Source organism: Gymnoscopelus braueri (assembly GCF_963280865.1).
Source record: "Gymnoscopelus braueri genome assembly, chromosome: 24".
Taxonomy (NCBI): Eukaryota; Metazoa; Chordata; class Actinopteri; order Myctophiformes; family Myctophidae; genus Gymnoscopelus; species Gymnoscopelus braueri.
Window position 1 is genome coordinate 28250926 of NC_137626.1, and position 15198 is coordinate 28266123.

General features: G+C 42.6%; 1 protein-coding gene across 1 annotated transcript in view; it reads left to right on the top strand.

Annotated features, from left to right (window-relative positions):
* LOC308080337 (sodium channel protein type 2 subunit alpha-like) overlaps nucleotides 1-6782 on the top strand; it is a gene marked incomplete at both ends in the record, with an annotated part of 46094 nt that extends 39312 nt beyond the window's left edge. The window contains 4 exon segments of the mRNA XM_080422154.1: nucleotides 145-286; nucleotides 3864-3961; nucleotides 5019-5289; nucleotides 5611-6782. Coding sequence (XP_080278280.1) covers nucleotides 145-286; nucleotides 3864-3961; nucleotides 5019-5289; nucleotides 5611-6782 — 1683 coding nt within the window.
* Nucleotides 6783-15198: the final 8416 nt, after the last annotated feature.

A 15198-nucleotide genomic window follows, 5' to 3' on the forward strand; every position in this document is an offset into this window, starting at 1 on the left:
AGTTGTCGGGTTGCATGTTAAAATGTGCACAACTTGCACCTGTTTCATTACGTGTGTGACTGATTACAGAAGTGTGTGTGTGTGTGTGTGTGTGTGTGTGTGTGTGTGTGTGTGTGTGTGTGTGTGCGCGCGCGCACTCTGCAGCTGGAGGAGCAGCCCGTGTACGAGATCAACCTTTACATGTACCTCTACTTCGTCATCTTCATCATCTTCGGCTCCTTCTTCACCCTCAACCTCTTCATCGGTGTAATCATCGACAACTTCAATCAGCAGAAGAAAAAGATGAGTAGCTTTTTGCACTATTATCAGCATGGGTCTGGTCCTGGATGTGCATACATGTGCCTTGAACACACTGCTGCCGGTGTGTGAGATCAGGAATACGACAAAATACTCAGTGTTCATCAAACCACTCGAACCCCAGCATCCATATTCTGGGGAGAACATAGCCAAAAATACATAAATCTACAAGCTCACAACGTGCCGCGACATGCAACGCGTTTTGAGCTTGTAGATTGGCTATTTTTGGTGAAAAGATTTTGTGTAAACGGGAAAAAAAGCAGTTCAGAGCCAAAATCGGACCATTTTACTAAGTATATAGGGTTTAAGTGGTTGAATGTGTAAAAACAAAGTGTAAAAAATACCCCCATATGGGTCAATTTTACAATCGCAGAGGATTTCAGTCTTTTTGCCACACAACCCTACTCTTTTATATGCTGTAGATTAAGAGTAATTCAATACTTTGTTAAAATAAGTATTTAACAGCTCAATATTCTGATACTAAACATTGCTATAGAGTGTTTGGTCAGTAACAGGGGTCTCCCTGTCTCTCCAGCTGTTACCTATTTCATTCAATCAGGATAGAGAAGTCATACAGGATACATGATAAACAAGTGAAATTGGAAGTGGTGACGCAAAGAAATGAGCAGACAAATTTTAATCTGGAACTCTACAGTATAGAATTGAAGCTGATTAACTGATACTCTCTCCTGGTCGGATGCAATTGGCAACCCCGCTGAACATACAGTATAAGTAAGTAAGCAAGCAAAATGCATTTTCTGTTTGAATACTGTGAGCTTGTAGATTACATTTTCACAATTTTTGTGCAACAATGTTGTATGACGTAGTAAAAAAAAAATAGCGATTATAAAAAACAAATTAAAATGTTTTCCACGTCGATTCGTTGATATATGAAACATAAAACAACTAGATTATTAGATTAATCGAAAAAGTAATCGATAGAATCATCACAAATAAATAATTGATAGTTGCAGCCCTGGCTGAGGCACTGGAACATTCAACAACAATCTGACAGTCACTGATGGAACACACAGACAGACAGGTATATATAATACACTGGGGACTAATCACAGGACAAGGCACAGCTGGAGTGGGCAGGAACCAGAAATAGCTGGGAGACAAGAGGGGCTAACGAACTGACTAGGGGGCGGGACAGGCTAAACACAGGACAAGGCTTGGAGTGCAATTCCTTTTATATGTCACTCCCACTGCCCCTGGGTCACAGCGTTATTTTTTTCTCTTGCAAACCCCATAGAGAAATCTTAGAATGCGTCATATGATATATATAGAAGTGTTCCAAAAATAAACAAACCACCCTGGCGATTTTGTCAGGTATGTGACTCTGTGTCATTTATGATATTGAGTTACATTTGTTATTATAACGTCTGTGTTTGGAGAAAGAAAAAAAAAGTCTTACCCTGTGGATAAATAAGTACTTTTTCACCGTCAGTTGATGCTTCATATATATGTGAATAAAATCGACCGGCTATTTCTGGAACACAGTTCTTATAGGAAGATTCCCCTATGGGTTTTCAAGAGAAAAAATAACGCTGTGATCCAGGTGTATAGCGCCCTCTAGCGGCAGTGATGTCAGACTTCGGTGCTCCCCACTGGTCACTTTAGCCAAGCTCTTCTGCTTTTATAGGCTTGACACTTAACAACCACTGTCTGACCTTGGCTATGAATTCAGTTGATCAGTAAAATCGTTGGATAATTTGCCAGTGGTTCCCAACTCCGGTCCACCCAATGTTACTTTTGGGTTTCTATCCTACCAGCCCCTGATTAGACAGCTAGAATTACAAGGACACCTGATGCACACAATTAACATTCTGGTTGGATGGGAGACCAGGAGTACCAGGAGGTCCGTAGGAGAGGAGTAAGGAACCAGGAGCAGTATGTTCTGTGCAATCAAAACCTGGGGTGTCCTCTGTATAGTGCTGTCTGCTGTATTGATTTAAAGGAGACCCACAGCTGTGAGCCAAAACGAATTGCACCACCCTGCTAGGAAACTAATCACTATGTGCAGTATGATGAGGACCTGTTGTTGCCAGGGACTCCTGTGGAATACTGCAGATAGATCCATGAGTCACTAAACAACCCCTTTCTCCACACGCACGCACACACACACACACACACACACACACACACACACACACACACACACACACACACACACACACACACACACACACACACACACACACACACACACACACACACACACACACACACACACACACATGTGCATGTACACATGTACATGCACACCCACACCCACACACAGTGTCACAGTCTGTCTGGTGATGTGCCCTCATTCAGGCAAGCACCTGTAGCTAAAGTATGATAGGCACTCGGCATTGACTTCAATACATGATCGACGTTTCACACAAGACCGATCCTCTTGTTGTGATAGGCACATGTCCACAACAAGGGAGGAAGAAGGGAGAGAGAGGGATGGACAGACAGACAGACAAGGCGGGGTGAGGCGAGGTGTACTGTACTGATTACTGACCCGACAGGATTGAGTGACTGCCTCAGTGCATCAGTCTTGCAGCCACAGCTCCACACACAGAGTGCAGTTCTCTGTTGACACCAGTTGTTCCCTCCAGACGTACATCTCACGCTGGCTGAGCACTGCTCAGTGACAGCAGCAACGTCTGCTCTCTGATGATACTCTAGCTGCCACGTCCCCTTCAGGGGACCTCTGTTTCCTAAACGAATGCCAAACACCTTTGAAGAAGGCGAACCTACTGTTAACCTCGTATAACCCTTATATTTTGGGGAGCTGAGAAAATGTAAAATGTTAGATAGCTCTATATTCTGATTCTGTACTCATTGCCATAGAGTGTTTTTTCAGTGACAGGAGTCTCCATGTCTCTCCAGCTCTTTATTAACAGAAAATGCATTTCAGGTCAGGGTGGCAATTTTATCCAATCAATCAGGATAGAGAACTCAGAGAGACAGATTAAACAAGTGAAATCGGAAGTAATGACACAAAGAAATGAGCAGACAAAATTGGAACTGGAACACAATGAAGCTGATAAATGGCTACCTGATTGGCTGAAATTACCTGGGGGGAAAAAAATAAGTATTTTCTGTTTATTAAAGAGCTGGACAGACAGGGAGACTCCTGTTACTGAACAAATGCTCTAATAGCAATGATTACTAGCACAATATAGTGCTTTAACCTTTTCACAAAAAGCTTTTTGTTTTAACCAAAAAATATCCATTACCCTACCTAAATAAACTTGACATTTGAATGTCCTTTTTTCTTTTAGTTTTTGCTTTATTTTCTTTAGATATGAGAGTGCAGAAAAACATCCAACACAAAACAATGCAACCATAGGTCAGCCACTAACCATTCACTCTGGTTTTCTTAGGACCTACTGTAGGTACATGAGACCTATGGCAAAGATTATTAAAAACTTAATGGTTCAAGTGAAGACAGGAAAATCATCACACACAAAAAACGGACTGTTAATTAATAAGACCTAAGATGAAATGCACTGAGCTACTGTCAGTATGTGGTTGTAACCAAGTTGTGTCATTCTGCCTTTACTTTGGAGGTCAGGACATCTTCATGACGGAGGAACAGAAGAAGTATTACAACGCCATGAAAAAGCTGGGCTCCAAGAAGCCGCAGAAACCCATACCCCGGCCCGCGGTATAAACACCTTGTTAACATTATTTGTAACATTACATTATGTTTGTCATTAATGGCCCAATTAGTGATCGATACATTAACAAATGAGTAGCCCCACCACCAAAAATGCAAAATAGCAGTAGAGGCGTTTTAATTCTGTAGGTGATTGATGGAAGGACTAACTGTATTTGCTGTATTATGATGCTGTTATAAGTTTAATTACATTGGGAAAGTTTGTAAGCATTGGAGTAAAACAGACCTGTATTATCTATTCATGATGGGGTAGTTAAGTTCCAAATCACAGCATTATGTTCAAAACATTTCTAGACTGGGCCTTTAAAGATCTAAGCACTATTTATTTTGTTATATGTAAATGGATATGGTTATGATAATGGCTGATACATGGTTTAATTTGGCTCTGCTGAGTGACTCCTAATGGAGCCAGCAGTGCAACTCTTGTCTTTATTACAGCTGAATGAATTGTAATGTGATTACATTTTATTTTTTATTCACTCACGCCGTGTAACTTTATCTGAATCTCCCAGGCGGGCTGTGCAGCAGTTTCTATGTCACATTATACATTTAACTTGATGTTTTGCGACACTCTTTATTCATCATCCCACATTCTTAAAGGAGTAGTTCACCCAAAAAATGACTTATTTTCTATCGATTACACACCCCATGAAGCCTTTTTGTTGTTTTTGTCGCATTCCTGAGCCAATAATTTGATGACCGGGTCATTGAAAATCCATGAATTCAAGGCTTCATGGGGTGTGTAATTGATAGAAAATATGTATTTTTTGTGTGAACTACTCCTTTAATTTGGCATAGTTTCGTTTCAGGACAGCCTGTTATTCTGTATTACAGTGGTTCTCAAAGTGGGGTTCAGGGGCACGCAGGGTTCCTTGAAGGGGTTCTAAATGGACCCCTAAAGGCCCCTCTCAGAGTTATGGGGGGTCCTTGAAATTAAGAAAGTTCGAGAACCACTGCTGTATGAAATCCTTACGGTTAATAATACAAGGGAGTACTCAAGTAACCATTCTCGTCTTTTCTTACCTTTAACCCTCCCCGTTGTCAGAACGCGTTCCAAGGCGCCGTGTTTGACTTCATCATGAACCAGGCCTTCGACATTGTCGTCATGATCCTCATCTGCCTCAACATGGTCACCATGATGGTGGAGACGGACGACCAGACGCGGGAGATGGGCGACATCCTGTACTGGGTCAACCTGGTGTTCATCGTGCTGTTCACGAGCGAGAGTGTGCTGAAGATGATCTCGCTGCGTCACTTCTACTTCACCATCGGCTGGAACGTCTTCGATTTCATCGTGGTCATCCTGTCCATTGTCGGTGAGGAAGCTTCTGGCGCCTGTGTCGTTTTAGATTTCAGTGTTGGCTACTGAAAAATACAAATGGAACCAAATGGACCACGGGGTTCCATTTGTTTCCAGTTGTACCCTCTTACAGTTATGGGGTTCTTGTGAAATTAAAATGTTTGAGAAGCACTGCTATAGACAACAGATACATGCTTTTTATGTTGTATTTGTTGTATTTTGGGAGCTTAATAGGTATGTAATGATGGTAAACATTGGAGTAAAACAGACTTGTATTTTGATTCATGACGGGGTGAGGAATAAAATGTTGTGGCTTAACTGGCTTTTCATCTTGCAGGCATGTTCTTATCTGAAGTCATCGAGAAGTACTTCGTCTCTCCAACGTTGTTCCGAGTCATCAGACTGGCTCGGATAGGCCGCATCCTCCGCCTGATCAAAGGCGCCAAGGGCATCCGGACGCTCCTCTTTGCCTTGATGATGTCACTACCGGCCCTGTTCAACATCGGCCTGTTGCTCTTCCTGGTCATGTTCATCTATGCCATCTTTGGCATGTCCAACTTCGCCTACGTCAAGCGGGAGGCGGGCATCGACGACATGTTCAACTTCGAGACGTTTGGCAACAGCATGCTCTGCCTGTTTCAGATCACCACCTCCGCCGGCTGGGACGGCCTGCTGGCGCCCATCCTGAACAAGGACAAGGACTGTGACAGCCAGATAGAGCACCCCGGCAACAACTACAAGGGCAACTGCGGCAACCCGTCGGTGGGCATCACCTTCTTCGTCAGCTACATCATCATCTGCTTCCTCATCGTGGTGAACATGTACATCGCCGTCATCCTGGAGAACTTCAGCGTGGCCACGGAGGAGAGCGCCGAGCCGCTGAGCGAGGACGACTTCGAGATGTTCTACGAGGTGTGGGAGCGCTTCGACCCCGACGCCACGCAGTTCGTGGAGTACAACAAGCTGTCGGACTTCGCCGACGCGCTGGACCCGCCGCTGCGCATGGCCAAGCCCAACAGGATCCAGCTCATCTCCATGGACCTGCCCATGGTGAGCGGCGAGCGGATCCACTGTCTGGACATCCTGTTCGCCTTCACCAAGCGCGTGCTGGGCGAGGGCGGCGAGATGGACATGCTCCGCGGGCAAATGGAGGAGCGCTTCATGGCGTCCAACCCCTCCAAGGTGTCGTACGAGCCCATCACCACCACGCTCCGTCGCAAGCAGGAGGAAATGTCGGCCGTGGTGATCCAGAGGTCGTTCCGCCGCTACATGATGCGCGTGGGGTTGAAGAAGGCCTCCATCCTCTACAAGGAGCAGCTGCGGGAAAGGTTGCGCGAGCCAGAAAAGGAGGTGCTGGTCATCTGCAAGTTCACAGAGAACTCCACGTCGGACAAAACGGACATGACCCCCTCCACGGCCTCGCCGCCCTCCTACAACAGTGTCACCAAGTCGGACAAGGACAAATATGAGAAAGAAAACAGGGAGAAGGAGAACAAGGGGAAAGACTGAAATCGAACAAAAGCTAAATGTGACCGAGACATTTGTGGACGAGTGGGGGAACTTGTTTACAACTTCTGAGTGGGGGAACGGGGGTCAAAGACGTACGCTTGAGAGACGAGAAAGACGCCGTGCCAGACTGACCGTCTAGGCAAGCCTTGAACATAGAGAGCGCAGTTTGGAACTGTGACATCAAATATGACATAATTCAGAGTTCTGCAGACGAGGGGCATCGGCATCCAACAGACTCTAACCAGAGGGTGAACGGGACTATAGCAATGTGGGGGGACAGGGGTGAAGAAACAAACGCCTTGTCTGCAGTACGCTTGTAATTTTCCTATTGGTTGTTGTTCTTATCTGACACACCTGAGTGTACTCCTGTTGAGTTGTCTGTAGCTAGTGCTGCTGCTACCACTATAAATCCAGTGTCTTGAATCTAAGAATCGCTGTTTCACTCTTAACAAGTACGCTCGTGTTTGTTTTTTGCTTTGAACTATTTTCTTTTTTTTGTGTGTTTTTGTTACATTTTTTCTGTTAACTTAATTTTTTACAAGGATAAAAAAAAAGAAATCAATGTTTTCTACTCAATTGTGTGAACAGTGAGAATGTGCCCATCATTCTCATTGTAAAAAATCTCCAAGGGCAGATATTTAAAAAGCTAATGCTGGATTTTAATCACCCGATGGTTGCCTCTCTGGGGGGAAGGGTAGGGTAGGGTGGGGTGGGGGGTTGTCACGTCCCAGAATGCTTTAGGTTCGCACACAAAGTCGAAACAACACGCATACCTCTGAAATACAACGGGAGCACAGCGTTGTATTCACTGGTATGCTAAGCGATGATTGTTGCAAACTCTTGCCGTACATCGACCCAAACTGCCATGTGCCCGTCCGCTCAAGTACCCGCGAGTTCAGGACAACGGAGAAGCTGAATGTATGAGACACCTTTGGTGTGATAGTCACACCCAGGGTTCGATTTGTTACAAGAACAAAGTAACCAAAACTGGAGGAGGGGACATTTTCTTAAGCATTCAGGCCAAAGACGAATCTTGACAAATTTGCCCAAAATGGGGACATCAGGATTAATGTGGTTAGCATACTGTAAATATTTTATCAAAATGTTAAACTGTGATATTATCAAACATAAAGATCAAATATGTCCTTAAAGGAAATGCATATATTTAATTCAGTCTGAGAATCTGAATCAGGGATAAAACATATCCCCACCGCCCATAAAGATTAACGACCAGAGAAGGGGATATCAGAGGCATAGAGCCCCCCCCCCCCCCCCCCTCTCAGCAAATCGAACCCTGGCACACCCTCTCTCATTCGCACACATCCATGGTCGTACAACTTAACATCTTCTCTAACGTCTCTAATGACGGAGATCCCACTTTATACTCTCCCCGTTTGTCTCTCTGTTTTCAGAACCCTTTCTTCCTTCTACCCCTTTCACACACACACGCGTTCTTTCAGAGCTATTGTAAAGAAAAATATCTACGTAACAAAGTATAGTAAATGAAAATGTCGATCTTTATAAATGCTCTCAAAGTAGAACATGACAATATACGACAAACACATTTAAAGGTTTTAGCTTATATCACTAATGTCTGTAACGGCATCCATGTTGTTCTTGGTTTGATTTGAAAAGCGAGTGGTTTATCGTCGTGGTTTGTTTGGATTGTAAATACTCTAGCTATTTGGGCCCACAGTATGCATCACACTTACATTTGATGTAAGAGCACTTTTTATCCCCACTTATGTTGTAATACCCTGTCTGTGGCAGTTCTGTGTGTGTGTGTGTGTGTGTGTGTGTGTGTGTGTGTGTGTGTGTGCGTGTACGTGTGCGTGTGTGTGTGCGTGTGTGTGTGTGTGTGTGTGTGCGTGTGTGTGTACGCGCGTGTGTGTAAGCGTGCACATACAGTATGTTTTTGTCTGTACATGTGAATAAAGGCAAGACTGTGAGAATGTAAGCAGGTGCATATCTTTCCGTCTGCGAGTTTGTGCAACTGGGCCTCCGGCGGTGGCTTACGTTCTACTTATTATAAATAACATTTTTACTGTAGATACGAGTACGTTTTTTCAGTCCTTCAACTTTTGATTTACATTTTTCTAGAACATGTTCTCCATCCTGCACTGTAACACACTATGAAACACATGTATGGTCCCCTCATCTCTGTCGATAGTGAACCATGAAGCAATCAGTAGCCATCTCTCATTGCGCTTGTAGTGGGTTTTTTAAGTGAACTGCATGCACGACGTGACTACTCTCCATAATGCTCCGTATGATAATATGATTTCAAAGCCAAACGAATAAAGGACATATTTTTTGTAAATGCTTGTTCAGTTTCTCCGTTTATTTTCTGGCCTTTGTTATTTCTTCGGTGGTTCAATGGTTATCCTACAAGCATTGTCGCATAGCCAGACGATAAGAGCAAAACGTCTGGTGACATTGAAATTCAATGCAGGGGCTAAAACTGGGTGGAACCAATTTAGAAATTTCAAAATAAATTGCATTGCAGAACCAATGCAGACCTCAGACCTTTAGTGCTGTCCTCCAGGATTATATATTGCATTTAGATCACCAGATGTTTTGGTAGGTGGAGGTCACCGATTGTCTGGCTACGTGAGACTGTCCTAAGAGTGGCACGCGGTCTTTAGTCTCTGATTTTACCATGTTTTTGACATGTGATTGCTTGACATGGCTAAAAGATCTGTTGAAAGGATCATTCATGTGATTCACCTAAGTGTTACACCTACATAATAATGTACCAATTTGCAAACTCTGTGACAAGTGACTTTTTTTTGTTAACCAAAGATGTGAGAACAAAACAGATTTCCAAAATAAAACCTATTTTGGGAAGCATACGTTGTACACAGCAGGCTTTCATTGTCAGATCAGAAGTTCATTGTAGACCTTTTTCACAGCAGCCATTTTGACATGAAATAGTCGGGTAAACCAATGATACTAATTAAAGTTGTATTGTGTAACTTCTTTTGGTAACAATATTTTTGTTATTACAATATAACTTATAACTACAATTGGGGTGGTTGTATTTGTAGTCTCCCCGCTCTTCTATTGAGACATTTAGATCTGGTTTGACGCGAAGGTCAAATTTTAATAACTCCCGTGAACATACAGGCAGGATCTATTGGCTCAGTGGTAAAAATGGCAGCGCTTGTGCGTGAGACTGGGCCTCAAATCCAGGGTAAAACGGGAAAGTTCCATAAAAGTGAATGTACTTAGTTACAGTCCATGACCACTGTGCAGCAGTTGTGCTGGGGAACGGGTACAGGGCTGCTGCCCACCGAGGTTGATTGCTTTCACCTTCTACAATTAGTCCCTGATTAGAAGGCTACAGTGAAAGCCAGCAGTGGGTCCCCAGGACTGGAGTACAGAACCACTGTTCAAGTGCACAGAGATACAGAGAAGGTTGGGAAGGTTACATTCAAAATTGTATCTTTTGATTGATTGATTGAATAATTTGTTAACAGTTTGCAAAGACAAGCACAGGGAAGTACAGTTCAATACAAGGTCTTCTAAGAGGATTTTAAACCCTTTTCTGTAAGAGATTACTAATTACCTGCTTGTGATTGTAATCAGTAATCTTAGTTACTGTAATCAGTAAATCAGTAACCCCAATTACTTTCAGTAATTTTGTACCTAAATCTATGCAATACAATACTGTTAAATGAAGCAACCCACAGGATATTGAAAGTAATCAGATTGCCTTACTTATTAGATGAGTAATTACAGTTACATGCAAGAAATTAGTCATCTGTAACTGACTTGATTTTTAATGTTATGTTCCCAACCTTGTTGAGTGTGCAGTCGGTGTCAAGATAAATGTATTACAATCGAATGTTCTTTTTTTTTTTTTTTTTTACAAAAGAATGGATGTCTGGCACACAGTACAATGCTGTTGCTATGCATCCATATAGGTATGTGTTAAATAAATACATATATTGATAAATAAATAAAGAATAAGCAATACGATAAAAAGTAAATAATCTCACTTTGGATGGAGCCTATTTGGAAAGAAACTGCTTTTTCTTACAAAGGTCTTTTTGTTGAACACCAGGGACGAATAAAACTGATATCACTTACAGAAATGTATTTGATTTCTGTATGATATCTGTGTAACTTATATTGCAGGACTCTCCATTAAATATAGTAGTATTGACATAAATTGTATTTTGTACATTCACGATATTGTGATGTGCCTAATTCACCTTTTGAAGGAGTCGCGCAAAACCAAAATATGAGAACAGTGTTTGGCCTGAAAAATCATGTTGTGCTATTTTCAGAGGAGAGAGAGAGAGAATATCTCCACTTTCTTTTGGCAGTACTGACCATGAGAGAGAGAGAGAGAGAGAGAGAGAGAGAGAGAGAGAGAGAGAGAGAGAGAGAGAGAGAGAGGGAGGGAGAGAGAGAGAACCCCCACCCAGCAGCCTCCAAAAGGAACATTTTCTGTTGCCTGGCAACCTGACATCACAGCTCGCCAGGCCTGTGATTGATCAGCTGTGCCTCTTGGCTGCTTACCCACAATACCTTGCTGGCAGGCAGCGGCCAGGCATTCCCCCCTTTTCCAACCCCTCGTCCTTGATGTAGTGTCGAGGGGATGATGTGGGTGTGGAGGTACCTGTTCATTTTCCTGCCATTACGGACCTGTGACACACATTTTGGTAGCTCTCAAGTAAAGTGGACCATCAGTGTGCAACAGGTGTGATGATGACCAATTAACATTTTACCAACATGACAAAGCTGCAGAAGGAGTGGCCACATCATGACCTTGTGGCTCTAACAAGAAGGTTATTGGGCCATGGAAGATGGCAAGGACTACACTATTTACTTGGAGTCTTCACAGTTCACAGGGAACTAGGCCATGGGCTCTTTTCATGCATGTGAGGGGGTTTCAAACCTTTTCATCATGACACAGACCCCCAAACATGGATATTCATTAAGTGAGGGGCCAGCATTTCAAATGATTCTGTACTAGGGACACTGATATGTAATATGTTGATGATGTGCTTTGGTTTAAATGTACTTGCCTAAATGTCATCATTTTATGTGATATTATAGCAACATGTGATATTGCTAGAACAGTCACTCATACATAATTTGAACTGCAATAAAAGCAATACAAACTACTCCTCATTTATCTGGGGACCCCCTGGAACCCCTTCAAGGACCCCTGGTGGTCCCCAGACCCCACTTTGAAAACCACTGACCCATGCTGATTCAACTAACACCTGTAGCTGTTTGCTGTTATTCAATGAGCCGTAATTGTGTGATGCTATTATACATGAACAAGTTGGACCGGTGAGGTAGAAACACAGCCTGTCTGGTCAGTGGCGTGCTTTCTCCATCCACCTGTTGTAGACTGCACTGTTAACTCAGCAGCACCCCCTGCAGTCCAGAAGATGTGCAGCATTCATCAATCAACAGAAACAGCATGGATTGTCTAGCTGCAAATCGAGCATCTGCCATGTAAAATGTCAGATTAAAATATCACATTAGTCACTCTGTGTGTGTGTGTGTGTGTGTGTGTGTGTGTGTGTGTGTGTGTGTGTGTGTGTGTGTGTGCGTGTGCGTGTGCGTGTGCGTGTGTGTGTGTGTGTGTGTGTGTGGAGTCATTCATTCAGGAGTCATAGCAGCTCCGCAGTAAGAGTGAAAACTTCAGGCACTAGACATCTGTACTGGGTCTCTGGATGAGTTAAAGTTATGTTATGTACAGTTTATCAACACATACTGTCTATTGCCAATTAATAGCTATATTAATGAATATATGTACTAGTCTATCAACAATGAGTGTATGGATGATGGATATACTGTATGCAATCTATGAACAGTCTGTTAAGTCAATTTTGTCAAGTACGTTTTATTTGCAAAGTGCCAAATCACGACAAAGGTTGTCAAATGACACTTTACAAATAGAGCAGGTAAAGACCATAGCCTAATAGTCTACAGAGACCAAACAATTCCCCCATGAGCAAGCACTTGGAAAAACTCCCCTTTAATGGGAAGAAACCTCGAGAATCCTGGCTCTGGGTGGGATGCCATCTGCCTTGACTGGTTGAGTAGAGAGAGAGAGAGAGAGAGAGAGAGAGAGAGAGAGAGAGAGAGAGAGAGAGAGAGAGAGAGAGAGAGAGAGAGAGAGAGAGAGAGAAAATGAGAGGGAGGGAGAGAGAGAGATGGGGAATATGAATATGCAAATGAATGAATATATTAATGAATAAGCCTAACAATGAATATATGAATGAACATGTGTACAGTCCATCAACAATTAATACATATGAACAAATATGTATCAACAATTAATATAAAGTATATACTGTATGTACAATCAACAGTGAATATGAGAGTGAATTATGTTATGTACTACAGTATGTCAACAGACCTTCAACATGTGAATGTGCAATATGTGTGATTTGTGGTCGTGATTTGCTACAGTATGTGTTGCTTCATTTGTATATGTGTTTATTATATTACTACTACTGTATACCCCAACCAACAGGTCCCTGGCAGCAACCTCCCAAGGAGATTGGTCTACGCTCAATAAATTCAGGACAGGACATGGCCTCTGCTTGGCCAGCCTTCACAAATGGGACAGTAGCCCAAACCCCACTGTGTGCTTGTGGAGAGGAGCAAACAATGGAGCGCATCATAGAAGTTTGTCCTCTCCAAAGACTGAAAGGAGGATTAGTCACCCTCCAATCCAGATACAGCAGACCAGGAGGCAACTGCTTGGCTTAAGGACTTTGTATTCGCTAAATAAACTACTGTATATGGAGTCAGGTATAAGTGTGCAGCATTTGACTAGTTTCAGAATAGTCATACATAATTGTATGACTATCTGGATGAATATGTACTACAACAGTTTTATATGAGTGAATCTCTCAACAGTTATCCTTAACAGGAATCTGTCAACATTCTGCGATGTAGGCTACATTAACGTGAATGTACTCCTCACCTTCGCTAGCTAGCTCATCATAGAGGGGATGAGAGGGGTTCTCCAGGAAAGCATCCAGCTGCCTCCTCATCCTCCTCTCCACAACCACCTACAGATTGTCCAGTTCGATTCCAGTTATGGTACCTTGGCTTTCCTCACAGTTTGTTTACATAGCCTACCTTGTGCTGATGTTACCCTGACACCACAGCTAAGAAGAGGACACTGGTTACTATACAGACTGTGAGACTGACAGAACATGTGCAGCAGCCTGTTGCAGACATTGAAGGCCATGAGAACTGAAGAGCCCTTCCTGTACAGCCTGTGTTGTCAGTCCAGTTCAGTTTAAGCTCATTTGCATTTCCAGGATTCCCTGTGTTTTACCCAGGAACTTTCAATAACTTCACCTCCTCCCCCTGGATGGTGATGGGAGTTGGGGGGCCTCTTCGTGCTCTGCGCTCCTTGGTCTTTTTCTTGTTATTATTATATTTTTTTTAAGACACATCCCTGGGGCGAGTATACATAGTGGTGTCTTGAGTCACTTAAATTCTGAAGAGAATAAAAATAGAATTAAAATAAAATAAGAACAGCCTTCACTGTGGTACTGCATCCAATATTATATAAAGGACACATTTAGGTCAGAGCAATCCAAAGTGTCAGTGACACCAGATCACCAAAACATGTATAATAATAATAATAAAAGAATGAACAATAAACAGAGCAGATAAATAAAGAAAAATATTGATGTTTAGAGCTGGAGGTGTTTAGTCACACGGTCACACCTCTCCACCAGGGCTCTCTTCTCCTCCTGTTGTCATCCATGAAGCAGCTGACAATGGAGGGGTCATCAGAGAACACAATGCTGTGGTCTACCCCCTGCTGTACCCCCTACAACTGTATATACTTTCCCCATTTTCTTATTATGTTTTAATTATATTTTGACACTTGCTTTGGCAATGCAAACGTATGTTTTCTCATGCCAATACAGCCCCTTTGAATTGAATTGAACTTCTGTAGTAGGCTACTTGAGTAGGCCTAAATGTGACAGTCAGTGGCACTAGTTAAATATTTATGTAAAGCTTCTGTTTCTAATGTTTTTGAAAATATTGAGGGGTCGATCATTGTAGTGTTGTTATAATCGTGCCCAGAAATCCAAGTTCAGTTGGTCATAAGTGGAATGAGCTCAGAAGTGGGTGAGTTTGGTTCATAGGGGTTTGGTTACATGGTGCAGGACGCCATCTACTGGAGACAAAAAAGAAAGCAAGAAAAGAAGAAGATTCCTCATCATTAATTGTCATGAGAAGATATTGAACTTTTTACAGAATTATGGGTGTCCACTGTCCCTTACCTGTATAAAAGATTCTCCTGATTTCAGAACAGGAGTCCTTCTTATTTTGCGTTTTTATCCTTTGGTTTGCCACTGAGACATACGGTATAAAAATCACTGTTTTGTTTACTGTAGTAGAAACTTTCATGATCTCT